Source organism: Pocillopora verrucosa, chromosome 5, assembly GCF_036669915.1.
Source record: "Pocillopora verrucosa isolate sample1 chromosome 5, ASM3666991v2, whole genome shotgun sequence".
In the NCBI taxonomy this organism is placed as follows: domain Eukaryota; kingdom Metazoa; phylum Cnidaria; class Anthozoa; order Scleractinia; family Pocilloporidae; genus Pocillopora; species Pocillopora verrucosa.
Genome location: NC_089316.1, coordinates 13,471,428 through 13,492,403, shown reverse-complemented (window position 1 = coordinate 13,492,403; position 20,976 = coordinate 13,471,428). Strand labels below are relative to the sequence as shown.

The window sequence follows — 20,976 nt, the reverse complement described above, 5'->3', positions numbered from 1 at the left end:
TTACAGGAAAGGATTTCTTGGGAATTATTTAGAATTTTTCTTTTATGGTTTAGCATGTAGATACCTTTTGGGGTTTAATCCGTGGACACTACTGACTTTAATGCGCTAAGTTCGAAAACCAAAAGCTTCTTTTTTCAGTTCTAACTCATTCTATAACCCATAAGCTCTCCCTCTGACGTAAAAACAACTGGTATGAAACGAACACAGAAAATAAAAACACGTCAGCACTTAATACATTCGAGAGTATGATTCTATTTTATGAGTGGACAGCGAAAAACGCGCACGAATAATTTGAAATATGCAAACCAAACAAAAATGGCACGAAAGGAAAAATAAATGACCCATTTTTCACGCCAGTTTTTGATAGCGTGTTCGTCGCGTTTTGGCATTGTATTCCGTGTGGATAATAACATAGAAAGGAATTTCGTCTGAGGCAATTATGGTAAATGCGGATTTCGAAGTCAAAACGGGCTTACATGAATCTATAAACAGCTATAAACAGTGAGACTGAAAGAGGGTCAATATTATTCTTATTCAAAAGAGATTAATTGAAAAAATTAAGGATCAAAGCAAACCACAAATCATTACAATGATAATGTGCTGAAACAGTGTCTACAATGATGAGAAAAAAAAACGGAAAACTGAGAAACAACGAAACTGAAATACAAATAACTGCTAATCAAATAAAGCTTGAATACTAAAGTTTTAACTTAAACGCAGATGATAGTTGACCAATTTTGTTTTCTGGAATTTACAACCCACTAACCAAGGACTGAAAAGCCTTTAAGCACATTCAAGTGAACAAAATTGTGAGCCACGCCTAAGAGAGAAAGTAGAAAACAAGCAAAGAAACAGAATCGTTGACGTGAAAGTTTACAAGAAAGAAAACAAATCTGAAAATGGTTTACTTAATTCATTAGGAGATCGAGGAAAAAAGAATTGAGGAAATCGTTGAAAGCTAGAAATTGCACATTCAAGTTTTCTCCGTATTGGAAAAATTCCGTGTTTACAGGTTCCAATCGAAACCATCAAATTACCCACTACAAAAAAGAAAAACAAAACTGTCAACTTCCAAAAAGTAGATAGAAATCTATATATATTTGTAACGAATGGATAAATTTGATTGCAAGGTTGTTTATTCAATAGGAATTTCAAATATTCCGACAATTTAAACTTAAGGCCAGAGAAAGTTTTACAGCATCAACAAAGAAAACAGACTCTGTCGCTGATTCTTCATTTATGTAATCGAAGACGCAGAAAGAAGATCGAAAATAAGTAAAAGAATAGCCCAGATGTGTATCTTGTTGGCATGATCTTGACGGACGTGAAGAGAACGTGTTTTGTAACATGCTCAATGCTATGGGCACAAATTTTAGGGCACGACCTTTTCATTACCTACAGGACTAGAGATTCGAAGGACAAATCAATTTATTAGCAATTGTCATGCATGCCATGTAGCACGGTTTCAACTTGGTCGAAGTATCTTCACCTGTTTCCTCCATTTTAGCTGTATGATTTTACTTCAAACTTGAATATCAATAAACTTTGAAAAGCATGAGCAGTTAAAGATATTTTTTTGATAACTTCCTGCGACTATAATTTCCTATGGAAAACATACAGATCGCTATAAACCTGTTTGTTAACTTTTAAGTACGTCAAGAAATGCACGAAGTGTCTGAGCAATTTTTATTTTTAACTCATATTACAGAAAAAAACTCACATTGTTCTAATCCGATTTGTCGACAGAAGTTAAAGGATGTGGTTTCTGTCACTTAAACTACATTTGATCTAAATGCCGCCGCGAATCCACCGGATAAAAATTCCAGGACATAAAATAATTTTTGTCTTCACGTTACATCTTTGAAATTTCTGAAATTGCCCAAGATGGGCTGTTTAAAAAGTTGCAAAGGCGATATTCAACAGAAGATAGAGGCTGAAACAAAAACTCTCCCAGTTCCACTTAAGTGGAGCTCTATGCTCTTGCAGTAGTGGTACAAAGTGCGAAGGGTACCAATCAAATATCTTACGTCTAATCAACAATTGCATCAACTTTTATTAACCCGAGCATTATTGATCAAATTTACATGTAAATTGAAGGGAATGATACAGGTGGTTATTATGCTACGTACTGCCACCGGTTAGATTTTAATTCTTTCTTCCGAAATGTAAAACGTCAAACTTAAAAAAAAGCACTCATGCGGGTTACTAACGATGATTTATTTTCCAACTGCAAGACGACACCTCGAATGAAAGAAAAGGAAAAGAAAAAATTGTAACAGAAGCAGAACATTTTTATACTTTCCTTCTGATTAATATGTCAGCAATCTTCCTATTTTAAAATTTGTGCTCGTTGCTAATGATTAAGTATTTTTACAGTCAATACTCAACTGATTGAGGTTAGGGGCGAAACAAAAGTCGCAAAGAGACAAAGATAAAACAACGATTTATGTATGAGATACGTTAACGTCATATTGATTTGCTTGCTCAGCTGCACAAGATTAAATAACAGTTATATTTTGAAAATCTGCCGAGCAAAGTACATCATTTCGACATTTTTCAAGTGTTTTTCTGTTTCAGTTTTAAGAAGTGTACAAATTGGATTATTTTATTTAGGAATTAGCGCTTACATTGCAAGCAGAGCTATTTATACGCCACTTAAATATCATAATTTGTAAGCTTACATCGAGAGATCACAACAACAACAAAAAATGTATCTTTTGATTGAATCTGGAACCAAATAACACTTTGGCTGATTTCGGTCAAAAATTGCAAACGTTAATAAACTTTCTTTAATCTTGGTTATTCCTTCGAAAGAAAAACACAACAAACAAAACACAACGCTAGCTTTCTTTGTGTTGTTGATTGAACGCAAATAGGTAGGTTCACTTTTACTACGTACGGAAGGGGAACAACTTCGCCATCATGAAGATCTCTACGAGCGTACATGTTAGAGGCTGAGCTATCTACGATCTTGGGAAAAGATTTAATATAGCCATTCATTTGCTTAACTTGCAGTCCCGAAACTTCATTTTAAACATAAGAATCCGTAAATTTAAATTGTATTTGTCTGTCAGACATCCGGTTCTTAAAAGTCTCTGGAGATTGGACTGACGTTATCATAAATACTCTTTGTTATCAGTTTTTGATTCTATTCCTCTTTGAGAGACCGCTGAGTGAGTGTCGGAAAGACGGTTTCCCTAACTGCATGGGGCCAGGGAAATGTTCAAGTTTTCCCTTCTTTCAGTTTTGCTTCTTGTCTAATCACAATGGACCTGATCTTATTGTCCCTCTCTTTAAGGCTTTTACTTCACAAATTTCATTTTCAAGTAGTCGAGGAATTTGTTTTTGGCAACACGTCAAGATTGTTTTTGCTTTGCTGAGCCAAGCTGTTTATTGCTTGACAATTGGTCTCAGTTAAGAAACTTATATTCTCTGAGCTGGTTAGATGGTCGTTTGAGGGAGTTAGATCATTAAGACACTGATAATTGAATAGAAAAAGGCGTTTATGCCAAATACAAGAGCATGCTTACACATGAAGAAACCTTGAACTATCGAGAAGAGACTCACCGGTAAGCCACTCATGCAGAAGATTTTTTCAACTTCGAATTCGTTTAAGTATCTTCCCACTTGTGAATTTCATTTTATTTACGAGTATTAGAGAGTTAAAAGTTGAAAGGGTAAAGTGGAAGCTACAAGGCCAAAAGTGGTTTCCGGTTCCTGTGCAATTTTTTAGGTCCCAGAGCATCGTTATAAGCTGTTTAAAAGCTGATCCTAGGTGGCATGAGCAAGGCCTTACAGTAAAGTCGACATAACAGGTACACATTTCCAAATTTTTGTTATCGATTTTGTTCTCTTTATCTCATTTTATTTTTCAATTTGTTTTTTAGCGACTGGAAGAGACCAGGCGATGATCCTCTGCAGAAGGTCCCTGTATCGTGTCCGATAGAAAAATAGTTGTGAGAAAAAGAACCTTCTAGCACGTTCTAAATACGCGATATGAAAATAAACATTCTAGCACGTTCTAAATACGCGATATGAAAATAAACATCAGGAAGGGATTTCAACATCTCGCCCGGATTATATCACAAGTTGAATGTACCGAGAGAAATTGCATGGAGACGGCACGTAACATAATGAGAACCTTACCACAGGGTTAATTTTTCAACTTTGCGATAAACAAGTAACAAAATGTATTCTTTTCTCCCCGAAAAAACTCGTGGGTCTGTCAACTTGCCTTCAAAGAGTGACACGTATTCCGTCATAGAATGCCCGTTTGATCCCAGGTTCAATTTCAATAACGAGTATAAAAACACCATTTCGTGACTGTTCATAGTTTTTTCACTCATTCTGAAATGGCTTATCCAGTTACTATGTTATCCTCACCAAGGCCAAACCACAAGCTAAGCCGTGCAGTGATTTTTAATTCAAAGCACGTGCACGGCCTCATATCACGTGCGCCCTTTCTTTGGGCCGATCCGGTCTAGGATCAACAACTGGTCTGATACTAAACCATTAACCCTGCCTCAATTCTACAGTGCTGTAAGAAGAATATGAAAAATCGCAACTATGCAAAGTGGTTGTTAGCACATAGTGCAAGTTGGCACATACAAACTTAAGTTTTCAGCTTGAATCCTTAATATCTGTAAAATTAATCCGTAATGCTAATAGTGGACATTGTTCGGGAGTTCGCGCCGTGCGTGACTTGAATTGTGATGGGTAAATATTAGATATTTGATTAAATTATGAGTTAGTGAAATTCCAATATGTGTACTTATTTCTCTCAAAAAAATTTAATTTTACCCCTTTCCCAAGAGTTAATAAATGGAAAGATATAGCTATTGTTAGCTTTCGCTGCAAACATAAATAAATATATGTTAACTTTATGCTTAGCTTTCCTGTGGCCCCTATTTTTTTTGAATGCTTTACTAAAACGCCTGGAAATAAGTAGCAAAATGATGCTGTAATAATGCCAGACAATTAAGTTACACCACAGATCTGCTGCACTGATCTTAACTGAAAAAATCTCGAAATAAACGTGACCTCATGCAGTCTAGCTTGATCTTGAATCTCTCTTTATCAATAACAGTTACCTTATTCTATCGTAGATAACATTTTACAAAAGAAAAAATCGGTGAAAAATCTTCGTGAGCTGATTCTCGGCGTTCAAGTCCGTTACCTGAAGTGCCTGAGACTCAGTAATTCTGGCTGTCTTAGCTTAGAAGTTGAGCAGATAACTCTATGCGGCGAAACACGGAAAGGTCAGGAATTTCTGTCCCTTGAACCATAGTCTGTTGGGGATGCTGGTTAGGAATTCCGACAAATGTCTTTGTCATATGCACTCCACACATGTCGAGCTGACTGGCTCAGGCAAAAACTTCCTAACAATTCCATAGGTCTCCATGTGTTGGCACTCTAGGAAAAAGAATGTGCATGAGAAGGGTGTTCCCAACTTATGCTAAAGTACTGTTTTTTTACGCTTTTTACTTTACTTACTACTGTGGGTCAGATGAGAAAGTTGTACCCCTTAACTTTTTGCAAATATTGTGTGAGCATAATCAAAAATTTCCTGAAAGGGCCTTTTGAATCAGTCAAGTATCCTCAATAGTGGTATGCCATTAATTCTCTTCGAAATTCACAATTATGTTTGAAGAATATCAAACAAAAGCTGTGTATTTCATTGGTGCCTCAATTGACAGCGTTTCTCTTGAAAATTAAATTTTATAGCATCAGCAGCAACAATGTTCAAAATTAGTTTTTTTTTCTGCTAATAAAGAAGTGATGCGAAGAAGTGACTCAACACACCATTCTCCCTTAAAAGCACTGAAAACTTTTCTTCTCACTTTTCTTATTTAACAGGTACACTGGAAAGCAAACAGTCAACAAACCTTAATGTTTAAGTTATTTACATCACACTTGTAAGTATTGATTTATGATTAATATTGATTGAAAACAAAAACAAAAGCAAACAAACAAAAAAAACAAGCATTCCTTTCATCTTCACTTCTGTCTGAGTTCCGTAATTCATTATCAAACGTTTGTTTTCACATCTTCATGTTACACTCCTATTATAAAATATGAACTACTGAGAAGGGAAAGAGTAACCAACTGGTGGTATCAGGAATGTATTCTTGAAATGCAGCAACACTGGTTTAGATAAGATCAGCTGAAGTTTGTACTCAATCAATTAGTCTAGGGAAACTCTCCATGAATGTATTTGAAATGACAGTGTTTTTTTAAATTGGATGGGAGGTGCATTAAGTTTTATTTATTAAGTTTTTTGTCGTTGCAAATCTTATGAGTTATTCTGCTCTTGTAAAGTGAAGGGCCTCATTCTGCAAGGTATATTTCAACAATAATCATTAAGAAAAAAAATCTGATCACTTCTGATCTCTAACACTCAATTGTTTTGGGTGTATAGTGTGTCTTTTTTCTAATATAAAATTTGTAAAGCTTGCTTTCACTTCAAAATAACAAAGATTATCACTTAAGCAGTTATATCAACCATCTGTATTTTTATTTCCTAAAATTCATATAAAAGAATTCAGAACAATTCCTAAAAGAGGTGATTGGGGATCATACACAATTTTCTTTAACTCCTTCAGAAATTTGCAATTCAATAAATTATTACAGATGTATTATCAAAAAATCTCAAATTTACCATAGACATCTCATGAAGTTTAGCATAAAAGCTCTCACGATAGGCACGTAGGGGTTCCTGTAGGCCGAAGATCGTTGCTGGGAAGCATCTATTTGCTGTCAGATTAATATAGAGTAAAAACTTCATTTTGAAGTGCTTTTTTTGAACCGTTTCGCTATCGACATTGGTGATCCTAGGGGTATGAAGGACACGTGTCATATGAACTTCGTAATAGACCTCACTTACCGTGGAGTCTCTGTGGCTCAGTGGTAGAGCATCGGAGCGCGGAATCCGAAGGTCTGAGGTTCGATTCCTTATGGGGACTAAGAATTTTTTCTTTGTCCCACGCTCGTGACAGGACGAAAAACATCTTTCTTTATTTCTTCAGAGATTGCAATAAATTTTTACTGATATATTATCAAAAAATCTCAAATTTACCATAGTCAACTTATGAAGTTTAAGGTAAAAGCTCTCACGATAGGCACGTAGGGGTTCCTGTGAGCCGAAGATCGTTGCTGGGAAGTATCTATTTGCTGTCAGATTAATATGGAGTAAAAACTTCATTTTGAAGTGCTTTTGTCGCACCGTTTCTGCTTTATCTGATATCTTGCCTCACACCTGAATCTTAATGTTTAGAAAGCAACTTTTCCTCCATCAGTCTGCAAAAGGGCATTAGTCGGAACATGGCATGACCGATCGAGCAATGACTCACATGGCGAAACTTATTCAAATGGACTAACATGTGCGAAATGGGTTGCATTACGACGAAAAATACCACCTAATACCAGAAAATCCTTCGGAGATTTCGATGGCATCTTTTGTTAAGACTAAACAAAATTTTTTTCTATCTTGTTTTTCAAGATATGTAATGTTTCAAGTCGAGAAGATGTGCGAGCAGGAAGTGAAAAACTCAGAACTTCGAATGTTTTACCGCTAAATCGCACGCAAAAGTTACACAGACCTCATATCTCTACACGCTTGTTAATTTGTGTTGTCCTGGAGCCAGCCACTACGAGCGCTTTAGGACATGGACACTTCTGAACGTAGAAAGGAGGAAAGAGCCAAACATGTATTGCATCTCTGGGAATAGGCGCCATTTTGGAATTTTTCGCTGACGTCACTAAAATTGATATCCAGCTATGGCTTATGCGCGTGCGTTGTCATAGTTATGAACCTAAGCTTCTAACAACGCAAATCGCAGCTTCAGTTGCACTGATTGCTGGCCAGATATTAATGCCACCCGATTAGTTAGCCTGTATCAAACAATAGCCATTGTTACGAGTTGGACCCACCTTTCCTGATATCTGATAGCAGCTCTAAACCACAGACACTTTAACTGATAATCTTTGAATTTGTTATCAATAAGTTTACAAATTCAGAGGAGCTATTAGTGTACTCAGCTAATCCTGATCAGCTGCTAAAATCTATCACTTATCACTTGAACAAAATTGCTGAGATTACTGACATTTGAGACTCATTTGTGCTAAACGGCTCTGGAACTGAAACGTCCTATGGATAAGCGCCCTCTATTAAAATATAATAGCTTATGTTATAGAGATATTTTAAGGGCAAAGTCTTCTCCATAAGAAGAAGATCAGCTATCTAAGGTTTATTACGTGCACTCAGAGAAAAGGAAAACTCAGCCAGTGGCAATTTGGAGTCGTACCAATTAGCCAATTAGTAAAAGACCTTAGACAGTTTGTTTTCGCTTGATCAATTTCTGTTTCCCGTGCGTCTATCTTCCTCAGAGACGCCTTATGACGTAATAGATAAGTAATCAACTGTAAGCTGTCTGAGGGACTGGGCTTACTAAGAACCTTCTTGATTTCACGAAAATTTTCTTCATTCAAGTGTCTGAGAGAAAGGGCAATCTGCTTACTTGGGGATCAGAATGAACTTAACCAATGTGACTCCAAGCAGGAGGGAGGGGTGTATCCTGGGTAAACGACGGGTTAGTCTCCACTGCCATCATGACGTCATACATACATTAAGTGATTTTCAATATGGCGGATAAATTTTTTATTTGTTATCTTCTGCGGAATTTGGAGTTTTCAACGATTTGGATGGTTTGATTGCTTGGTCTTGAGATATTTAAGATTCAGACAATGTGAGATGGTGTTTTTGAGTAGTTTGAATGAGGACAAGATGACCAAAAACTTTATATTTCGAAAGGAAATATACGGCCAAGAGGCTGATTCGCCGGTTGTTCGATCGATTGGTAATGTTTGCCGGAACACCAGGAGTAATTGGGAATTTTCTCTATCAATGTAGGATGTCTGACAAGTAGTGCATTGCGCTTGGTGTCTGCGAAGTTTCAAGCCTTCGGTGCAAATGATTCGTCTCATCAGTCCCTTCAAAGTCTATAGTTGGGCCGAAGAGGAATGTGGAGAAGAGCTTCGTGTGTTATTACCTGAAGTCACCTGGAATTTATAAGCTGACGCCAACAAATACTAGAAAACGATGGAGCCAGCCCTGGCTCCAAAGAGCTCTTTTCTTTCCTTCCCTTGGGAAAGGAGGTAATTTCTGTAGACGAGGAGTGCCTGTCAGTGTGCTTTGGCAGAACGTTTTCTCACTGTCTTTCCATAATATTATTTATTCGATACCTTTACTGAAGATTTGATTAGATGATGAACTTAATCGTCTTGAAATTCTTCTATTACCGCATCATTCATTGTTTAATTCACCCAGAGATCCTAATTCAAAGTTATTTCAAACTGTTACCAGCTTACATATTTACATTTTATACTCATAATTACAAATTGCATCCAGTGTTGGTTGATTCTAGTAGCCTCGCAATTTTATCATTGGAAAACTGACTGTAAAATGGCAAGATATACCAGTATCTTAAAAGGAAAGACTCTCAGGAGTGACCAAAAACAAATTTCTCCTTACAACATCCATATATTTCAAAGCAGAAAGGCAATGAGAAGTAAGAGGAACATTAATTTGTCATGCTATTGAATATCAAACCAAGTTCACAGCAATCAAAATAATTAAAGCAAGCAAATTGATATTTTCATCTTGAGAATAAAATAGTATCATTGCTCTTCTTTTCAATTAATTGGTAGGTAAAAGAACGTTTAGGTTTTGGTTGAATTTTGGGTTAATTTGTGGAGTTGCGTTTTAGTGCCTTAAATACCCTTTGGTTCCAATAAAATACCTGGAGAGACTGTGTGCACAATGTTAGAATGTATGTGATGTCTTAACAGGTGGTTTTTCTAGACTTGAGAAAACAATTTCTCCAAGAATGCGCCACAACCAAACGAAATACCCACACAAAATTAATATTCTTGAACCATTTGCAGTATGAAAAATACTCAATTAAAGTATTGCAACTAATCGTCAAAATAAACAGAATTAATCGTGATGCTATGTATGCTCACATTTGAGGAGCATTTAGAACTAAAATAACAACATGTATCACAGAATTTCTGAATCTTTTTGGTGTTCAAAACTATTGACTTCCGTGATTCTGTTGACACTGAATGCGACCTTCTTAATGGCCTTGATAAACCAAGTCCAGATCACTTGCTATCTTTAAAACATTTTCAGTCTTTTAATAAACTTATCGATTGCTCAAAAAAATCTGGTTTTGAGCAAAGAACACCATGTTTTGACGGTCCCTCGATGTGCCAGCTGTTTGTCGATGATTTTGCTCAATTCTTGGTCGGGTCCACAAAACTAACAGAAAACATTGAGATCAGCATGAAGTCGACTCCCTCACCGTTACAGACTAAAGATATTCATACAGATTTCTCAAATTGATCGAAATCACAATTGAAGTGAAGGTACAACGGTGATCCCCGTTTCATAACTAGTACAACCGTACAAGAGACGAAAATAAACACATTCGCTAAAAGCTTTATTATATAGTGAATGTGGTAATTTGCAGAAAAATAAAACATAACCATAAAAATAACTGCAAATTGGCTTGAGACAGAAGAATGAAAGGAATATTTCACTTATCTCTGTGATCATTTGTTTTTTTCCCAAGGTCATGTCTTCGCCCCAAGAATTCGATTGTGTGTAAGCTTGTGTCACCTACGAGGCTCAGTGCTGCATGTATTGTTCGTCGGGATATCTTTTTGCCTTGTTATTGGAGGATCCTCAGCTAAGAACCTGTTTGTGTGAGACATTAGTACTTGATTATAAACTGAAGAACAAGCAAAAAAGATATATTTAAGCAAGGCCTTATAATAATACCCCCATTCACCTTAAAGTGCAGCAACCGATCCAAACATGCTCTGACAGCGAGGAACACTCGGCTCGAGTGCAGACTATGCCTTTACTACAAATTTGACTAAAACAATTCAGTGTCGGATTGAATTTTTTTTTTTTTCAATTTCGTCAAACTTTCTCTTTTGAGTAACTTATTCGCTCTATTTTTCTTCCGGGCCAGTGCAGACGATCTGCGTCTCATGAGAGAGTTAAGCTGTTCAGATTTAAGAATATTCTTAAAATACCACTTCAATTGAACATAGTCTAAGTCTGGAAAATTCGATGACAACTGGGTAGTTTAAGCAAGTAAAAACTGGTTTTGCAAACAAGTATCAAGTTTTGAAATACCTGGTGGTCAAATATGGCTAAATAGATGTAACTCAGTTTTGTACTTCAAATAGAATTGATCATCAGCATCTTACATGACTGTGTCACTGAGCTCTCAACAACGTTTAGTAAACAAACATTTCTAGACAAACTATATGCGTTTCTCATCGAACTTATTCTTATCTGTGATTAACTCTGTTGATTTAGGCGTACATTACGTGTTCATACTGATATAATCTTGTTATCTTGTACTCTAAGTGTCGTTCTTGCGGTTTTACATTTGGCATCACGTGTTGCTTAAGTGGTTGAAGGTTAAAGTTTCACCTGGTTTAAACGAAAAAGGTTGGTTAGCCATTTGAAAAAAGATTTTAAGAAATCTTTACTATTGTAACCTCCTTATGATCCTCTTTTCCGGAGCCTTCTTATAGTCGTTTTAATGGTCAAACCTGGCCTTTCTATAAGAGGCAGCCATCATCGAAGAGCTACTTGCCCAAAATTTTGAAGAGATATTAGGTTTTAATTTGTGAAAGAGGAATTTGGCCTCGTAGCACTGACAAAGATCTAGAACTTTCTCACAAAGACCTGTCCCAGAGATAAAATCGCCTGGATTGTTCCGGTCGCTAAAAAACAAATGAAAAGAATAAGATTTAGATAAAAAAGTTGCAAACTGTACCTGTAATGGAACTTGGAACCAGAGCAGCCTTTAAATGGCGGTCTCTCTAAGAACGGTCTAAGGCGTTTCTCATCGCAAAAATATTTTGCCTCAAACTTTGCGCTTTGAACTATCTTCGGTAGTAAGTATATAAAACCAGATTGGTTTCTGGTAGTACATCAAATAAAATTTTTGAGAGCTCTCAATAATCAAAGCTGCAAGAGACCCTTTTTTTGATCTCCTGCGACATCGAAAATTTCAAAAGTTGACAAGCTCGCTCCTCGTAACGCATTATATACAGCAAGAAATCGTTTGTATTCCTAAATTGTACGATATGGAAGAGGTTTGGAAAGCTTCTCAGTTTTGGTAGGTGTTGTTTATTCAGAGATTCGCCATAATTTATTTAAAAACACGCGTTAGACAGCTGAAAAAAGAACGCATAGTGGCAGGGCTTTTGTACAGTGTCGGTGATGCTGTCAATGCACGCATTGAATACTTGCTTCGGATCTCGGTCATTTCCTCACGCTGATCTGAAGTCCTGTATTTCTCTGCTCCCATCAAGCGAAAACACGGTTGATAGAATTCTGAGCAAAAATTCACGTTATCCCTGCCTTATTTAGGTGGGAAAAAGTACGCAATAGAATTATGTGACTGGGTCACCGGTCGCCGTGAATTTCACTGAGTATGTGCTGTTATAGATTACGTGCAGTCCCTCCTTTTGGGCCAGGTCCGTCGCGCGGGTCAAAAAGGAAAAACGGAGCTAAAAAAGGAAAAAGAGATTTTAGCGCGCGGTCGGGAACTCTTGGGGTGAAGCGCTTGCCTTAATTTTTTTTTCTTCATTGATTTTTTCCGACCCGGAGGAGGGACTGCTTGTAGTCTAGTGCTGTTATCCCCGATTACGCCAAATAAAATCCTGTAGTTTGGCTCTGAAATGTTCTTACAGGTTTGAACAAGCCTAAGCTCTCTAAACTCAAATATAAAAGAACAGAAACCAATTTTTTCTTTTTTAAAGTTTTTCATTAAAAACGTTGACCGAACGCTAATTAGTGTGATATTTGATGCGTTTTGTTCAACACTTTCGTCACGAGTCAGTATCATTTGCCAGATTTTAGCCGTTGAAAATGTTTATAGTATCAATCAGTTCGTTCTAAAAGCTCTGTCCTACTATCTTTTGTTTTTAAAATGGTTGAAATCTAAGATTTATGGAGCTACCAATATAAACGGGGTAATTTAATGTTATAAACTGAGTTGATAACGTAAAGAGTTTAAAGGCTGACGTTTAGAGCATTAGCCCTTCGTCAGAGCGATTGAAGGAATTTTGGAATGTGTGGGTTTATATGCAGAAAATGGAGCTACGCTATTGGTGGGAATATGGTGACGAGAAAACAAGAATAAATCAGTAGAGTGAAAAGCGCTCGTTGATACCTTGGGGATTAAGAGTGCCGATTTGGAGGATACATTTTTGTTCTAGAGTTTTGCGGCTTTCCGAACTGCCTGGATGTAGGGAAAGGCCGCAAACTGCCATGTATTGTTTGGAATGATTAGAAAGGTTTAAGTGTCTAGCGACTGGTTTGGATGCGTCTTGACATTTCTTTCTACGTTGCGAAGGTATTATCGGAATCGGTCACCTAGTCGTCTTCCTGTTTCACCAATGTATAACTTTTTACAATAAGTGCAAGTTTGCACGTAAAGTGATTAGTGTTTTTGATGGATCTTATGGGTCCCGACATTTTCCATAAAGAATGGAATCAAAATGATCACGAGGAGTGTTTATGATAAAGTCAGTCAAATCTGCACAAAAATCTTTGGTGCGAGCCGCACGTCTGATAGACAAGTAGTGTTTACAGTTATATATAGATTAAACAATTGGCGTTTGAGACTGCAAATGACACAAATAAATGGCTGAATCTTTCTCCGGATCCACGTTTCTCGTAGACAGCCTATTGAAGAACTCAATGGTGGTGAAGTTGTTCCCCCTTTGCGGTTAGGGTGAATGTGCCCAATTGGTGTTAAATCAGCAACAAAAAAACAAACAAAAAAGAGCTAGCGTTTTGTTCAGTGTTTTCTTTTATTGCGAAGGAGTGACTAGATTGTAAGAGAGTTTAATAATGGTTAATTTTTTTTTTACTGAGATCATTCAAGGTGTTTCTTGGTTCCAGATTAAATCAAAAGGAAGCCAGAATGTTTCTTGACCTGACCTCTCGATGTAAAATTATTAATTAGGAAGTATAAGATCGCAAAGTAAGTGCTAATTCCTGAACGAAAATTATTGGATTTGTATTTGTTTTAATAAGAAAGACAGAGAAGAAAAATTGATGTTTTTTATTCGACAGATTATTCAAATATCATTATCAGTTCATTTAAGTATAAATTTTGCTCAGCTATTGCAAACAAATCAATAAGACGTAAACAATTACCGTTGTTTTATTTTTGTCTCTTTCTTTGTTTGTTTTTTTCTGTCCTAGTATTTACCTTCCAGTGAATAATTACTTTTAAATGTGCTTAATTATTACCAACATGAGAACATTGAATAAAGCCTCTGACAAGATTGCTGACTTATTGAAAGCAAAGTATGATGTAAAAATTCAATTTTCAGCTTCTGTCAGAGTTTGGCCAGAGATGTTGAAACGTCGTTTTTTCTTTTGTTTTCTTTCAATGGAGGTGTTTTTTTTGAAGTTAAAATCAGTTACGTTTAGCAATTCCTACTCGCGTGACTGTTTGCAAAAAAAGGAAAAAAAGTTTGGTGTATTCGAGTTTTGAAGAAAAAATGCAAGTTAATAATCATAGTTCTTCGCAAAAGAATGAATATAGTCACCGGTGATAGTTTCATAATAACCACTTGCAACACTCCCTCTAATTTTCAATTAAACGTTAAATTATGGAATTTGATCATATAGGCACGGTTGGATTAAAATTTGATACAGTTTCTCAATCGCCACCCTTCCCACTTTGCACCATTATTGCAATTTGTGAAAGCTGAGCATAGAGCTCCACTTGAGACGAACTGAGATAAAATATTATTTTAGCCAGTATCTTCTGACCCAATGTCGCAAGTTTTAACTTAAAAAAAAAGTCCACTCAAAGTAATATTAGAAATTTAAAAGATGTAATAAAGAGACATTTTTTATCCCGAAATGTTTTCTCGTGGGTCACGGCATCAGGGTAGAATGAAATTAAAATGGCCGAAAGTATGCCCCTTTAACCATTGTGGAAAAATTGGCTTGGAACAGTGAGATTATTTCAAAGTATGAGTTAAAAATAAAACTTTTTCAGACAATTCTTGTTTTTCTTGACGTATAAACAAGTTTATAGCGATCTGTATATTTGCATTGGAAATGATAGTCGCTGGACGGTGAAAACAACATACCTTTACTTATCGATGCTTGAGATTATCGACAAGTAAGTTGAAAATCATAAAGCTAAAACTGAGTAAATACAACTACCTCGACCAAGTTGAAAACTTGTTAAACGGCATAGGTGATAATGGCCGATAAATTGAACTATTTTTCGCATTGACTCTTAAGTGCTGAAGGCGTTGATAAGGTCGTGCCCTAAAATCGGTGACCAAAAATAGAGCATGTTGCAAATCACGTTTTCTTCAAGTCCGTCATGCCTGCAAGAGGCACATCAGTGTTTCCCTGAATTTTTTTTCTAATTTTATATCTGTGTCATTTATTAAATAAATGAAGAATCAGCGAGGGAGTTTTTCCTCTTCCTTGAAGCTGTGAAACGTCTTCTGGCCTTAGGTTTTTAACTGACGGATTAGATTTTTGATCCCTATGGGATCAATGACTCTGCGATCAAATTCATCCAATTTCTATAAACTAATTGTGAGCTGACATTTTTTTTTCTTTTTTCTAAAGGATGATCAGCTGGTCTAGAATAGAATCTGGAACCATGGAATTTTCAAAAACGGAGAAAGCTTCAATATGTAGTTTCTAGCTTTAAACTTTCCTTTATTCTTTTCTCTGAGTCCTAAGTAAACTGAATACTTTCACGTCACAGATACTGTTTCTTTGTTCGCTTTCCTTCCTTTTTCCCTCTTAAGCTTATCTCGCAATTTTTTTTTTAAAGCTGCGCTTGAAGGCCTTTCAACCTGACTGAGTAACTGCCATCCAGGAATAGATGTTCCTGAAATACTCAAGCTCTCAACAACATTTATTTGCATTCCAGTTTCGTTGTTACTCAGTTTTCCGTTTTTTCTCCTCCTTGTTGACACCATTTTGGTGACGTACTAAAAATAGTGATTTATGATTTGCTTTGGTCCCTATCTTTTAATGACTCCAACCTTCCTTTATTTGGCGCAGTTTGTAATTGTTTATAGACGTCAAACTTGCATATTGCTTTAGACGTCCAGGGGGCACGTTTTGTATTGGAAATCCGCATTTACCATAATTACCTCAGCAGAAATACTTTTTGATGTCATTATCCACACGAAATACAAAGAGAGACTGTGACGAACACGCTTTTAAAACCAGCACAAAAAAGGCTCAACTATCTTTTCTTTCTTGCCATTTTCGTTGGGTCTATGTATGTGAAATCATTCGTGTGTTTTTTACGCTGATCACACGCAAAACAAAATCATGTTTTCGAATGTATCAGGGTCCGACGTGTTTTTTGACAGTCTGTGTTGGTTATTATTAGTTTTTTTTATACGTCAGTGGGAGAGCTTAACTTATATCAAATGAATAGGAATTGAAAAAGAAGCTTTTGATTTACAAACTTAGTGCATTAAAGTCAGTGATATCTACGGGAAAGAATAAAGTATTCTGTGATATCCTTTTGAGTTATGAGTAATGCTAAACCACAATAGAAAAATCAGAAATAAATCCCAAGAAATCTCTTCCTGTCAGCTTGTCGGGCTGTTACTTAAATGGGTGTTCTGTTAACGCCATAAGCTGTGTGTGCTAGATGTCCAAAGAAGCAGAGCTCTTCGGAACTGTTTCTGCAGCCGGACTGCAAGGCCAGTCATAATACTGAAAATCATACTGGTAATGTATTTTCTTTTACGGTTCGACTTATTGCAATCCAGCGATTACCGCCGATCAATTCTTTGGAAACGAATTCCAAAATTTTCTAAAGCTTTTGAAGATCTCTCTGTGAACTTGTCTTGCCATCTAAATGCCAAATCTTTGCGGGATGTTCTATATTCCTGTCGAAAGTGAAAGCAAAACGTTTTTCTTTTTTTCAAACAAACATCAAAGCAATACTTTTCAACGTCTCGAGATAGATGTTTAGGAACTCGTTGTTGTGAAACCGAACATGCTAGAGATATGTAGATCTTTTCCTCTTCGTGAGTCGAGACAGGCTCGTAAGCTTCGAACAAAGCACAAAAGTTTTTGTGCTTAAAAGAAGCGAAGTAATGTTTGCGGAAGAACAAAAACACAAATAAACCACAGTTCTTGACACTATTATCGCCAGTCAAGGATGTACTCTAAGTACATTCCTCCGAAACTTGTGCATACAACTGGTTTCTGACTGATGCTAAAATTAACCTTAGGCTAGATGAATGTAACCGATATGTCTGTTTTTATGAAATTTTTCCTCTTGTAACTTAAGGGCAGAATCATAATTAATACAATTTGTGGTTTCACAGTCTAATGCGTGAAAGTTTGATATAACTATCACATTAATCTCTTAGCTTTTATGCTTTTCATTCAATCCAATTTTTCTGATGTGTTTTTCTGGACGGCACTCATTCTGTAAGATGGATTACTGAGATCCTTACTAAGACCTGAGGCATAGACAGGAACAGTTAAAGGCCGAAACTTTATCGAATATCGTATTAATGTAAGGAATCAAAGATTGTTGGACGAAGTCCACTAGACCGAAGAGAATTTCCGCCCCTTTCACTGCAGAGCTTAGATGTTTTTTTTTCTTTTTCAGCTGAAACTTTTTATGACGATTTGTACTCGATGTCAGAGATGAGGTTTTTGATGATATTGCCAGCAGTCACAGTAACTTTGACTTTCTTACACATGGTTACAAGCACAGGAAACCCAAGGTAAGTTGGGAATCACCATTTATTAATTCGGATATGCCGTACTACTATGCCAGCTTTCTGTTTCCTTGTTACATGGAAACCGAGGATTGAGGTATGACCACGATGACAAAACTAAATCCCACTATTTAATTTCACATTTTTTTGTTTAAATTGCCCTTGTCAAATTGACGTTTTCCTCTTTTTTATTTTCGACAGAGATGACCCAGGATCAACCATTCCTTTTTCCATAAAGGTTTGTTTCTTTCAGTTTATTATTTCTAACTCAGTTTATTATTTCTAACTCAGGTTATAAAAGGGTTAGCCTCCTTACAACAAAATGAATGGCGACTGGAATGGTTCAATTCTCTCTTGAAATACCATTGCTAAAGTGGTTCTTATCTGGTTTTTTCTTTCATCTTTAAATTTAGGATGCTTCCAAAACAAAGAACATAACGAGAGCTGGAGTTAACAGGGGTCTGAGGGAATGCCAACGGCTATTTAAGAACGACATCTGGAACTGCAGTTTTCATGACGAAAGTGTGACTAGAGAATTAACTGACTTTGTTCAAACAACTTTGCCTTACGGTAGGAGCTCTTGTAATCATTCGAGGAATCATTGACAAAATAATTTGACTCTGTTTAATTATGACTCAATACATCAAGGATAATCAAGGTTTTTCTATTTCGGAGATCCTTCTCCTTTTCCTTTTATGGTCAAAATTGAAATAACAATAATGATAATAATAATTATTGATCAAACAAAAATCATGATTTTTCCAATTTATTTATAGAATATAAATGTCCTTTGGTAATAAGCTTATATTGTTAAACGTTCAATCCCTTTCTGTTGTAGCCAATAGAGAGATGGCGTTTTTACATGCGATCACCACCGCTGGCATCCTTCAAGAAATTGTTTCTCAGTGCGCTGCAAACAAAATTACCGAATGCAGTTGTAACAAAACAGCATGGCAATCGCACGCCTGTAAAAAAACCATCCTGGATTTTGCTGTAAAGCAGACAAAGATTCTCACAAGAAGTAAAACGCAAGGGAACGACGAACAAAATAAAATTGACCAAAGTCATAAAAAAGAAGGAATAAAGGTAAATGACTTTTTTATAATTTATGTATTCGTATATTAGTTTGAGTTTCTCGCTTAATATCTATCAATTTTGTTGCCACTTTTCATTAAAACACCATTCTATATATATCTTTCAACCAAGGGACAATAATACTAAATATACCTACTTTTCGAGGAATCGATAGAAACGCAATGTCTCGTCATGGTGTGCATCACATCAGGTTCTCTTTCTTTTTTCTCTTGGGGAAATTTTATCAAATGAACACATAGCCTGCAAGAGAATAAATCATTCTCTAGTATCCAGTCCTCAGAGCTGGCAGCGAGAGGAGGAACCTCTTTTTCTGCCTAAAGGGTTTTGTGCTCTTATACAGGATATTTAAGTTAAGTTGTAGTGGAAAGTAAGGATTTTTTGGACCTGAATCCCAGAAAAGAGTATGAACTTGACGGTGCCTTTTCAACATGAGTGGCAAAATGCTGCATTTCTTTGGAGTATATTAAATTTTGGGAGAAAAAACTGCCTTACATATGACACCTTTGGTGAGACTTTTGCAAACGTTATCTAGATTGCTCATGGGTTCCCTTGACAATCAACCCTAGCACTTAGCTATGTTTTGTTTTCGTAACCGCTGATTATTCTTATCGTGTTTTTGATACCCAAACAGGTTTTCAAGAGGAACTATCGCAGTTGTCATGGTAAAGTGCCTAAAAATTGTAAGACTTTCCAAGAAATTGCAAATGAACTAAAAAAAAAATATCAGTCTGTTAGCAAGACCAACAGGGCGCAGCAGGATATCAGATCTACTTTTAAAAGAAAGCCTAAATTTGGATGAAAAAAGCACACAAATGGCGCTGTAAGCGATATAAAATGACACCCACTACAGAGAAGCGAAGGAGTCCAGGCAACTACCAAGATAGTTCAAAAATATATTCAGTAACAGTCTACGTGTAAAAGAAAATACGCCACCACAACCATCAGGGTCAAACCTGGCGCAAATGTTAAAGTTGAGCAAGCATTTCCCCGTCATCATAAATGAGTATTGTTACACTTCGTGTTGCCAAAGCCATTTTATTGAGAGAAACCCTAGAAGCTTTAGTCTTTTAAAACAGGGGCCTCTTATTCTCAGGCCCTTAAACGTATCGCTTGTAGGTTTTAGTGGCGCAGTAAATCTACGTTTCCAATTTTTTCTATAATATTGAACCGTCTTAATAAATAGCAAATAGAAAAACCTTTGGAGCTTTAGTCTTTTAAATCAGGGGCCTCTTATGTTTAGGTTCATAAATGTATCTCGCGTTGGTTTTAGTGAATCAGTAAATCCACACTTGCAATATTTGTTATAATATTGCCAGGTAGCGAATAATGAACGCGTTCCTCGACCGCTTTCCAAGAGGGAAGTACATCTAGTTCAAAAGGAGGATTTTTTTTAGGTATATGATCTTTCTGCTTGAATGGTGTCACATCTTCATGTGAAACTTTGTTATTTTAGAAGATGTTTTTTACCACGTCCCTTATGGCTATTTAAAGAATCCTGTACACTCGCATATTCTTATATCACACTGAATATTACGCAGGCAGAGCAGTTAATGACCAGGCACATCTAATGAAGATATGTTGACCTTGTAAAAATCTATTACCTCTGGAAAAAAATGACTAATAAATAGAGAAAAATTTTGTTAATAAAATCCTGTTATTTTCAATGAGTGATAAACTAATGGGCCTCTTCCTTTGAGATGGGTGGCTGGCACGGTTAATGGCGCAAATTTGGTCTTCCTTTCTGATTTCAGTGGGAAATGTGACTTACTGGGATAGAAATGTTATTTTTAAAGTTTATCCTGATAACTGGCAGAAATGTCCCTGATCCAGATAAGATTGTTGGTTGAACAATAACTCCTGCTTCTACGAGATACCGCCCCGCAAAGGAATTGAACCGATTTCACATATTAATAATGATGATACTGATAATAATAACTCTTTCCCTATTTAGATTTATTTAAATACTGGTCTCTTATTGATCTAATACCTTCAAACGACAAGCAATGCAGCTCAAAGAATATAAGTTGCTTAAAAGAGAACAGCTCTCCA

The 20,976-nt window shown here is 36.3% G+C and overlaps 1 protein-coding gene across 1 annotated transcript; it reads left to right on the top strand.

Moving 5' to 3' along the window:
- The first annotated feature begins 16,740 nt into the window (after positions 1–16,740).
- LOC131784504 (protein Wnt-4) lies at positions 16,741–20,570 on the top strand. Its single transcript, XM_059101314.2, has 6 exons — positions 16,741–16,825; positions 17,721–17,838; positions 18,034–18,070; positions 18,246–18,402; positions 18,671–18,918; positions 19,559–20,570. The coding sequence occupies exons 2-6, from the start codon at positions 17,750–17,752 to the stop codon at positions 19,724–19,726; spliced, it is 699 nt and encodes a 232-aa protein (XP_058957297.1). The 5' UTR covers positions 16,741–16,825; positions 17,721–17,749; the 3' UTR covers positions 19,727–20,570.
- Positions 20,571–20,976: the final 406 nt, after the last annotated feature.